This window comes from Cyanidioschyzon merolae, chromosome 12 (genome assembly GCF_000091205.1).
Source record: "Cyanidioschyzon merolae strain 10D DNA, chromosome 12, complete genome".
NCBI lineage: Eukaryota > Rhodophyta > Bangiophyceae > Cyanidiales > Cyanidiaceae > Cyanidioschyzon > Cyanidioschyzon merolae.
The window spans coordinates 848991-859119 of record NC_010138.1 but is presented as its reverse complement, the minus strand read 5'-3'; the positions used below and the strand labels follow the sequence as shown (position 1 = coordinate 859119).

General features: G+C 50.5%; 2 protein-coding genes across 2 annotated transcripts, besides 2 other annotated features; one reads left to right on the top strand and one right to left on the bottom strand.

Annotated features, from left to right (window-relative positions):
* The first annotated feature begins 415 nt into the window (after window positions 1–415).
* Window positions 416–3146: a sequence feature (repetitive element).
* A 346-nt stretch (window positions 3147–3492) lies between these two features.
* On the top strand, window positions 3493–5136 carry CYME_CML339C (steroid monooxygenase; the record flags this gene model as incomplete). The annotated part of the gene is made up of 1 exon (XM_005536881.1): window positions 3493–5136. The coding sequence occupies one exon, from the start codon at window positions 3493–3495 to the stop codon at window positions 5134–5136; it is 1644 nt and encodes a 547-aa protein (XP_005536938.1).
* Window positions 5137–7453: 2317 nt separating this feature from the next.
* On the bottom strand, window positions 7454–8830 carry CYME_CML338C (unknown rhomboid family protein; the record flags this gene model as incomplete). Its single annotated transcript, XM_005536880.1, has 1 exon — window positions 7454–8830. The coding sequence occupies one exon, from the start codon at window positions 8828–8830 to the stop codon at window positions 7454–7456; it is 1377 nt and encodes a 458-aa protein (XP_005536937.1).
* A 73-nt stretch (window positions 8831–8903) lies between these two features.
* Window positions 8904–10129: part of a sequence feature (repetitive element) that runs on past the window's edge.

Genomic DNA, 10129 nt, shown 5'->3' with positions numbered 1-10129 from the left:
CCCCCCATCTCCTTTGCGTGGGATGATCTCAGTGGATTTGCATCTTTTATAGCGACGTCGCGCTTTTCATTGTCATTAGGGAATCCTTTGCGGCGGAACGATCTGGGCCCATACCCACCTGTCATAGTGACATGCAGCATACCAGAGCCGTTAGGCATATCCCTTCTTGCTTTTTTTTGTTCGGCTGGACTTGTCGCTGACAATGTATTCTTGATTCCCTGATCTGTATTGTCTTTCAAGAAAGCGTCCATCATGCTTGACAAGTTCGGTTCGTTTCATCGCTTTTGCTTATTTTCCGCTGTTCACGTTGTTCTCTAATCCCTGCTGTATTCCGCTTCCTGCCGTGTGCACCCGCGGTTGTGTCTCTACCTCTGTTGCGGATGCACTGTGAGTTAGGCCTGGTGTTGTCTACATTTGAGCGTGTCGGAAGGCGCTTTGTTTATGCGATACGGAATCGGAGCTATTATATTTCTGGGATCGTCAAATTCTGAACGGCTGACCTTCCGCCTGCGGTAGCGGGGAGCGGTATACTAGGAGCCCACCACGGCCCAGGTGACGCCCAGACGCGGAATACGCTGTCATAGTCACAGAATCAAATGCGTTTCCGACGAGGTGCTCATGTGCGTCACATCATCCGCAACTGCAGCGTCCTACGGAGATTAAGCCGTAGGATTCTCGCTACTTGCATGCCTCGCTCCTAAAATATAAATGTCGGACCATACGCAAAAGCTTCCTCATTTTAACGTTCACAGTAGATGGGGAAAAACTTGCTATCCGATATTTTTTTGTTATTTTGTTTTCTTTTGTATCGTGCGCACCGGTAACGCATTGCAGAAGCTAGCTGTCACGTAACTCGACGTGCATCTTGGCGGTGAAGGGAAACGCCATAATGACTTCTTCTGGAGCTATTGCTCTATCGGGGCCAGCTATACTTGCAATCAAATCGTCGCAATGTATAGTTTTGGCTTCTGTCGTGATTCAAACCTCAAGTAGGGGTATTCAACTGATGTTCGCCGCTCAACGCAGAGGCGTTCAATGTGGTTTCCCCAAAAAAAAAGTAGACATTTTCATGTGGAAATAAAGGGTTGAGGATTAACGGTGCTGCCAATTGTTGGAAGAAAACAACAAACAGTGCCTAGCGAAGACGATCAAGAAAAGAAGTACAAGCTAATCGGGGAGGCCTTTCGTCGATGGCTGCACGAATGGCGTGTGTACGACGGGATGGTGGCGGAATCCCCTCTTTTCCAACATATCAATGGTCCGTACGACTGAATGTTGCGTGGCGCTAACAGAAACAGTGTCGATTCGTGCGCCACGTATGTTTGCTACTTTTCTTTAGGACCGACGCCTTTTGAGAACGAGCTGCATCGCGGCGTAACGCACATGGCAAAAATGATGTTTCCTTGATGAATTTTTCAAAACGACTTTCATTTACCACCTGATTGTTTGCGATGGGAAACATCGAGGAGAAATGACCGAATGCATGCCTTTCTCAATAATTACGTCAAATACCGCACCAATGGTGCTGGACACAGGGATGACGCTAATATTTACGAATACAGGGCCATGAGGTGCCTCCCGAATCCGAGGAACCATAAGAACGCATACCTCGGATGTTGTGTAATACGGGCCGTCTTTGCGCTGTACCCGGGCCTGTTTCCTGAAGGGATTTCGGCAATCATCTATGCGGACTAGAAATGTCGCCAGCATGAACAGCAGATCAGATTTGTAGAAAAGACGAAATCACGCTGCAGATATGATGAGGCTTCAGTATTCCGCGCGACTATTCAGAAGCATCGCTAACGCTTGGGGCTCGTCAACCCAAGTGAAAAATTCTCAGATGTCAGAGAAAACGAAGAGAGATTTTATCACCCCATTCTGCACTACTTCATGATTTTGCGCAGAGAACTCGAAGGCATGGCCGAAATGGAGCTGAGGAAAAAATGACCGTCGGAGAAACGACGTTGAATTGCTTCTCTTGATGCGCTTTATTGCCGTTTGGTGATGCGAGTTCAAGTCATATTTTGTGAGTATCGACTCCAGAGTCCTTAACGCCTTCATGAAAGAGATCTCGCCAGAGCTCGATGTAAGCAACAAAGATGTCACCGACGACGACCGGGACACCTAATGGAAGAATATCTTCGATTTTAAGCGTCTCAAACTGGCCAAAACATGGTTCTCACTTGGACAATCGGTTACAATGATGGCGACATATGTGTACACCATCCGCGTTTGCAGGCAGGTCGTCCTATCCCGTTTTCGGTATCCCCTTGTCGAAGCACGAGAAGGAGAAGGCGGGCCATGGGACTTATAATATCCACGAAAACGACTTTTTCGTCGGCCTTAATGCCTGGAACACGAATATCATAACCATCGTAGTACCCAAGCATGGGGATGTTGACACTGACGGCAACTTACGTCAGAAAGGCATGCATCTTTTTACGTTCTCGAAAGCGAGATACTACGGAGAAGCGGGAATCTTGAATACGATGATGAATTCGAGACATGGAGTGCAGGATGAAATAGCATCGGAAAGCTACGATCGAGGTGACGAGCCGCAGAGCCGGGTTTGAAGCTATTCGGAAATTTATGGTATGTTCGCGTTGCTCATTAGGTGGAACTGTGGAAATGTATCCAAATCCCCGGTGGGCTCGTTTGCGTGTGAGGCTGTACTGTGGTAGGCAGTGGGCGTTCACGAATTTTCTCGAAGAGTTCAGCACCTAGAAGAAGAACGACTGTCAGAGGCCCGTAGTAGCATACGGAGCATGGAGATGGGTTCCGAAAAAAAAAGGGACTACGCCAGCCCCAACGACAAGAACGTACAATGAGTGTGCACGGCGTTTCGTGACGATACCTTTACGTGTGTCTCGAAGGTCCATACACCCCACGAGTTTTCCATCTCGACTCCTGCGGGTCGAGATAGGACACTGCCTGCGGATTCCGGAAGATATAGCAAAGTATGGACCGCTGACGGAAGAGCAAATGGAAAAGAGGGCGAAAGTCCGAGGCCTACTTGCATTAGTTTGTTCAATGAATGATGACAAGAAACGGATGGAGTTTGTGAACAGAGATTTTACGCCGCTATCAATATAAGGAGATGTGCGGTGCTGGAGAACAGAAATGCAGAGTGGACAAGAAGGATTTTTTTCCCATAATGAGTCAAGGCTAGCATATATGGAACGAAATTGGAAGCTAGAGTGGGTCGCTGGCCAAAAAAGACCGGGAGGTGTCTGCACCTCGCCAGCGAACAATTTGTTTCGGTGGCTTTAGCCACTTCTGTACTGCCGACTGCAGCCTCGTTTAACTTTTAAGGTGTTCGGAAAATCGCACCGTGGGACTCGAGCTCACGATATTTTTTGGAGCGTTCAGGATAATCTCCTTGGTGCTTAGCGTTTCTGTTTTGTCTTTAAAGTTGCGTGCAGCTGTTATTGTGAATTCAAGTTTGCAACTTGCTCGTGAATTCAAGGACAAGCGTGTTGATTTTGACCGGTTATGGGAGCGGAGCTCAACCAATTCACCAACCACGTTCAAAACAAAAGCGTTGTTGAACTCGACGCACTGATTATTGGCGCTGGTGTCGCAGGCCTGTACCAGCTACACAAGCTTCGGTCGGCTGGATTGAATGCGCTTGCTGTGGACACTGCGGAAGACGTTGGGGGTACCTGGTACTGGAACTGCTACCCCGGCGCCAAGTTTGATTCTGAATGCTATGTATATCAATACTTGTTTGATGAGAAATTGTACAAAGACTGGTCCTGGAGTGAGCGTTTCCCGGGCCAGCCCGAAATTGAGCGTTGGCTGCACTACGTTACCGACCGCCTAGGGCTGCGACCCTACTTGCGCTTCTGCACGACAGTCACTGCGGCCGAATACGATGAAAAGCGTGGGCGATGGATCATCAAGACGGATCGAGGACAAACCTACGATGCACGGTTCTTAATTGGCTGTTGTGGTATGCTATCGGCCCCGTTAGAGAACCGATTCCCTGGTCAGGAACGATTCCGTGGACGCATCTTCCACACCGCTCGTTGGCCCCGTGAGCCAATTGACCTCAATGGCAAACGCGTTGGCGTTGTCGGTGTCGGTGCGACTGGAATCCAAGTTATCCAGACTATTGCAGACAAGGTCGGTCAGCTGAAGGTTTTTGTGAGAACGCCGCAGTACGTTGTGCCGATGAAGAATCCCAAGTACAATCCTGATGACGTCAATTCGTACAAGAAACGCTTCGAGGAGCTGCGCGAACTCTTGCCAACGACAGCCAGTGGATTCGAATACGTGATCAAGCATCGCTGGGCGGATCTGACACCCGAGCAGCGACTTGCGGTGCTCGAGGAGACCTACAACGACGGTTCACTACGTGCGTGGCTCGGTGGTTTCGACGAGATTTTCACGGACCCGCAGATCAGTGAAGAGGTGTCGGAGTTTGTACGCGAAAAGATGCGTGCAAGACTTAAGGACCCAAAACTTATCGAGATTTTGGTGCCAACAGATTACGGGTTCGGGTCGCGCCGAGTCCCTCTGGAATCTGGTTACCTCGAGGTCTATCACCGCGACAACGTCGAAGCGATCTGTGTGCGAAACAATCCGATTGTGGAGGTTGTTCCTGAAGGGATCCGCCTCGCTGATGGAACCGTACATGAACTCGATATCATCATTCTCGCAACTGGTTTCGATGCGAGCTCCGGAGCCTTTATACGCATCGATATTCGCGGACGAGACGGCCGCAGCCTCAAGGAGGAATGGAGTCGGGATATCTGCAGTGCGCTTGGTTTGATGGTGCACGGCTATCCGAACATGTTCCTAACAGGAGCGCCGCTCTCGCCTTCGGCAGCTTTGTGCAACATGACAACGTGTTTACAGCAGCAGGTCGAGTGGATCACTGACTGTATCCAGTATATACAGGCGAAGGGGCATAACGTTATTGAGCCGACAGCCTCATTCCAGGAGGCCTGGGTGCGGCACCACGATGACCTGGCAAACAGCACGCTCTTCTCGAAGACGAACTCGTGGTACACCGGCACCAACGTTGAAGGCAAGCCTCGTCGAATGCTCTCCTACACAGGTGGTGTCGGAAAGTATCGCCAGAAATGTGCAGAAGTTGCAGCTGGTGGGTACGAAGGCTTCGCTGTAGCCTAGCGCGGTGGATGCATACATGGGACTCGATGTTCTCTGGGCACGCTATCGTGAAAACGGTCTCTGGGATGCAAACGTACGTTCGCACTGAATGACTGGACCGTATGGGATGCTAACTATACTCATGCCAACATAAATTGGAGCAAATTTTTCAACTAGAGCTCACACGCTCATTTTTGACTGCCTTCGCACTTGTCATCGAAGCCAGCCATTGCGGGTGTGTTATTTGGCTTGTTCTCTTTCCTCGCTCTTATTCCTGGCTTTACGTATGCCGGCCACGCGCATCACTGTGACTCTGTTGGAAGCGGTCAGTGGATGTTGATGGCAATGCTCAAGTCTCGATTTGGCGGCACCCGGCTTTTTCCCCGCTATTTCACACACATACCGAGGTTTAAATCAAGGCACTGAATACAACTTTTATTCTTGTTGTGTACAGCCTCTATGTGCCGTTCGTAGCGGTAGCTCTTGACTGTAGTCAGGTTTTTTATACATCTTCCAAAACTTCCTTCTCCTACTGCTCTTCCAAGCGACGCCCTTTCGCGCGTGAATGCTCACTTTATCGCTCAGTACATACTATTGACAGGTACAGAAATCGGTGCTCCAAAAGGAATTTTGTTTCCGCGGCCGGTGCTGCATCCTACGATCGTGGTCTTCTTTTGAATGATCCCATTCGCTTGTACGCTGTCCGATGCACAAAAAAAGCTCGCGGTCCCATTACACAGAGAATTCATGGGACGCGATATTGGCCGCGATGAAACAAGTACCGGAAGGAGAACACGTGCTTGTGAACAAGTCGATATGTTTCGATTTTGTACGCTCCCTTGGTGTGCCAAAGTGGTGATCGCTCCATTGTATGCGATAGCTACATTAACTCACCGCAGGACCGACGACTCTTTCCCATACAGCCTGAAGATACTGGAGTCTCTCGGGGAGAACTCTGCGAGAGGCAACTTGCAGCCACTGATGAGTGCCGTTTTAATCGATATCATTAAAAAGAGCAGGATTGGTCTTTCAACCGAAATCTTTTTTTGACATGACAGTTTCAATGATCTTCAGTGTGAGCTCGTAGGGAAATCGGCAAGGTCCATCATGAGGCACTATTCGTCGTCCATCCACCGGCGCGTATTGCTGCGCCCAGAAATCTCCTTTGAAGAGAAAGATTGAAAAATTGAAGGACGTATAACAGCAGTATGTTGCAGATGCGAAAAGGAGAGGCATGGAGGAATGCACTTCTGAATAAAAGAATGATACCGGTGATTTTCCGAGCCATATTTCGAAGGTGTCGCAAATCATCTGGATTTTGTGAGGGAACGAATTCGAGCAGTATCGAGCTAATGGAGCAACTCCGAATCGACGAGCAAGAATCCTAAATGCACGGCTGGCCGCTAAAGTACTTGTTGCAGCACTTCGAGTGCCAAGGCTACGCATCCAAGAAAGATCGGAAAATAGCAAAGTACGCACATAGCAACCCGTTCGATAATCCATTTTCATGCAAAACTTTTCTGGCTCGGAGATGCTTCCTGCTTTCGCTTACAGAGCGTATCCTGTGAAAAGTCAAAATCTGGAATGCCGGCGATAGCGTTTCAGTGTTTTCTGTACGTTTCTAGGGTAACACGAACATTCCATAAAGAAGCTCTCGTTTAAGAGAGCCCGGATCGCGACTTCCGAACGGGAAGAGCGGGTGAACCTCGAGCGCGCGAACTACGTAGTACCGGTAATGAGGTGCGGTTTAATCCAGTTGCCTGGTTCCCTATGTACACGGCGTCGCCCTAGCCTTCGTTCGGGCTTCACATACCAGGTAGCGTACGCATTTCCTCCATGCCAATCAGCGATAAGCCGGTATCTACGATTCTACAGAACGACGATCGACCTATGCACTCCACACGATACCATTGAGTAATGTGCACGGCCTCGTGCGTCCGCATGGATGGCAGCCTACCCCATTCCGTGGTGCACAAGCGCGCTGGAGCTCAGAATCCTTGCCCACCATGCAGAGATCCTTGCTCATCAGCAAAGAGCTCTGGAATCTAGCGGCATGTTTTGGTCCAGGCTTGCCAACTTCTCCTGGCAATGAAGACCGCCTCTTCGCCGAGGTGCGCTACCGCACGGCCCCAGCATCGTACACAGAGAGATCATCTGCGACGCTGCAGCGTGTGTTTGCTCCTTCTGACACCACTGGCACCAGCATCTGACTACCAGAAATTCAGTCTCAATGGACCTAATTGGCGATACATCAAACCGGAATCCGCTGTCGCGCTCTCGTATACTGTGATGGACACAGCTCTCAGCAGAATTCTTGGCGGTGGCCCTTTTAAGCTCTTTATCGATAACGCCTGCGGCGCAATCGCTGCAACCATCCTTGCGCGAGGGGAATATCGACAAGCCGTCCCTTCGGATCCAGATAGAGTCGAGGTCCAAAGAGCACGCCAAAGACTGCTCCGCCGAGAAGGCCCCCCAGGTGACCAAAATTGTCGATACGACTCGCTGGAGCAAGGCCCTGTCCAAGGTTCAACAATGTCACCCACGCAATGTTGCGCAGGACGCGATGGCTGTGCTCTCGTCCAAACCAGTCCGTATTCGATACATAGAAGGCTGCCATCGCACCTATTAAGCCGAATATGGCACTGCTTGCGCCAACAGATGGTGCTGTGTTGAAGAAAAACGAGAACAAGTTGCCTGTGAGCCCGCTGAGCAAGTACAGCGCTGCATAACGTCTGTGCCCATAAGTTGCCTCGATTTGCGGTCCGAGACTTTTGAGTGAAGACAGGTTCACGATGAGGTGCAAGGTGTTTCCGTGCAGAAAGAGTGGTGTAAAGAGGCGATACCATTCTCCGGTGCGAATCGCAGCATTCACTTTGGCGCCAGCCATGACATATGCGGGACCGGCCCACAGCTGCAGAAGAAAGGACAGAATCGTGATTGCAGCGAGCCAGTCGGTAACCTTCGGATGTTCGTGCAGACGATACGGTCGACCAGGGTATTGAGAGCGCCTCAGAGCATTGCGTCGTGCTCTCAGCGGGAGACCTGATGGGTCGGCTCTGCTCACGAGAGCGCGTAGTGACTCTAGTCCGCTGACATAAACGCGCACTTGGGCTAGACTGCGCGATAAATGCCCCCAACCTCCGAAGTCCGGCTCTGGTGGAGGCTCAGCCAGGCAGGTCCAGCAGCTGCCGGGCCGTCGCGGCGGCGGCTTAGAGCCGCTCTGGAGCTCACTTGCACGCCACAGCGGCGACTGGTCTACGACTAGCCTGCTGTCGACGCTATCGCTGCTCCTCTCGACGCTGTGCGCGAGCCGTCTTCCTTGTCGGACACGCAAACATGTGCTTTCTGCAGAGGAAGCATGCTCAGCCGACGTTCTGGCACCCTGCACGAAAGCAGCTATAACGCTCTGCTCCCGTTGCTGTTGCGGAGCGTGCACTTTCCAAGAGCGTTGCCCGCGAACAAACATCCCCACGTGGTAGGCTCCCAAATGGAGTTCACTAGGGCACTCTAGAAACTTTATACCACATTTTGAGCGCGTAATCGTCTTTCCCCCAGAGTACGTACCCGAATGTAGACATCCTGTTGATGGAAAGGAGAAAGTAACTGGTAGCCTCGTTTGGCTGCAGCCGCCGAGTACGTCGCACGTCCTCCGCGACTTGACGAACGGTAACCGCGTTGCATCGGCACCATATACGCGTCCTTCCGCATCATTCATCCAATGTGCAAAAGCGGGAGTGCCAGGCAGTAGCCACCAGCACACTCCAGGCCTCAAAAGCGCGTCGTGCTCGGTGAGCGAACCGGGGAGGTCTGCCAGGCATGGGTCACGGCGCGCTCGGTGCCTTTGTTGAAGCGAAACGTGATCCTGATGAATAGCGTGCTGTTTAGCTATAAAGGTTGGATTTCCGTTCGGGTCGTAGCAAAGTACAGTTACTCAGTTCATTTGTGTTTTTAAACCTCAAACAAGTGTATTCATGTGTTTGTTCGCAGTATATAACAGAAGCGTTCAAAGAGCGTTCTTTTTCGAAAAAACTAATAAAAGAAAAGTTATGAAAAAACAAGTCGACGATCCTGGAGGCCCACTGTCGCCGGCTGCTAGAAAAAAACAAAAAACAGTGCCGAGTCCAGAAGAAAAGGAAGAGAAGAAGAACCGAAAGGGGGAGGCCCTACGTCGAAGGCGGCAAGAAAGACGCCTGTACAACGAGATGGTGGTGAAAACCTTCCTTCTTGGACATATCAAGGATCCCTACGGGGAAAAGTTGCGAGACGCTATCAAAAACGTGTTGGCTCGTACTCCAAGATTATTGTCAAGTCGTCGTCAGGATTGATGCATTCAGCGAGAGAGATGTATCGCGACGTGACGGACATCAAAACAGTCGAGGTCGCGGACGAGTTTTTCAACAGGAGCTTTATCCGCCACCTGGTGCTGGGCGCAGGGGAGAAGTCAAGGAGAAATGAGCACATGAACGCCCTCCACTGGAATTACGCGAATTCCGCTTTGACGGTACTCGATACATGGGTGACTGGGGTATTTGCTTCTATGGGGCCATGAAATGCCTCACAAATCCGAAGAACCATTCGACTATGAACCGTGAACGTTTCATGATACGCCCCGTGTTTGCACTCACCCTGGTATCTCTGGCAAAGGGATATGGGCGATTTTCAATGGCATCACGAACGATCGCAAGCATGAAGATGAGATCGACTTTGTCGACAAGAAGGCGTCACGCAGGAGCACAAATGAGGATTCCGTCATCCGTGCGGCTATTAAAGAGCATCTTGCAGTCTTGGGGCTGGCGAATCCAATAGACAAGGTATCAGAGTTGAAAAAGGTAAGGAAAGACACTACCGCCTCATTCTGCGCTATTTCGTGTTCCTGGACCGAGAACTCGAATGCAAAGCGGAGATATAGCCGAGTGAGGAAAAAGTGATGAATGGGAGAGTCGGAAGGCTGTCCTAATGGGGAAGCGCTTCAACGTGGTTCCAATCTGCAACATCCGGTCACATTTTGTGAGCA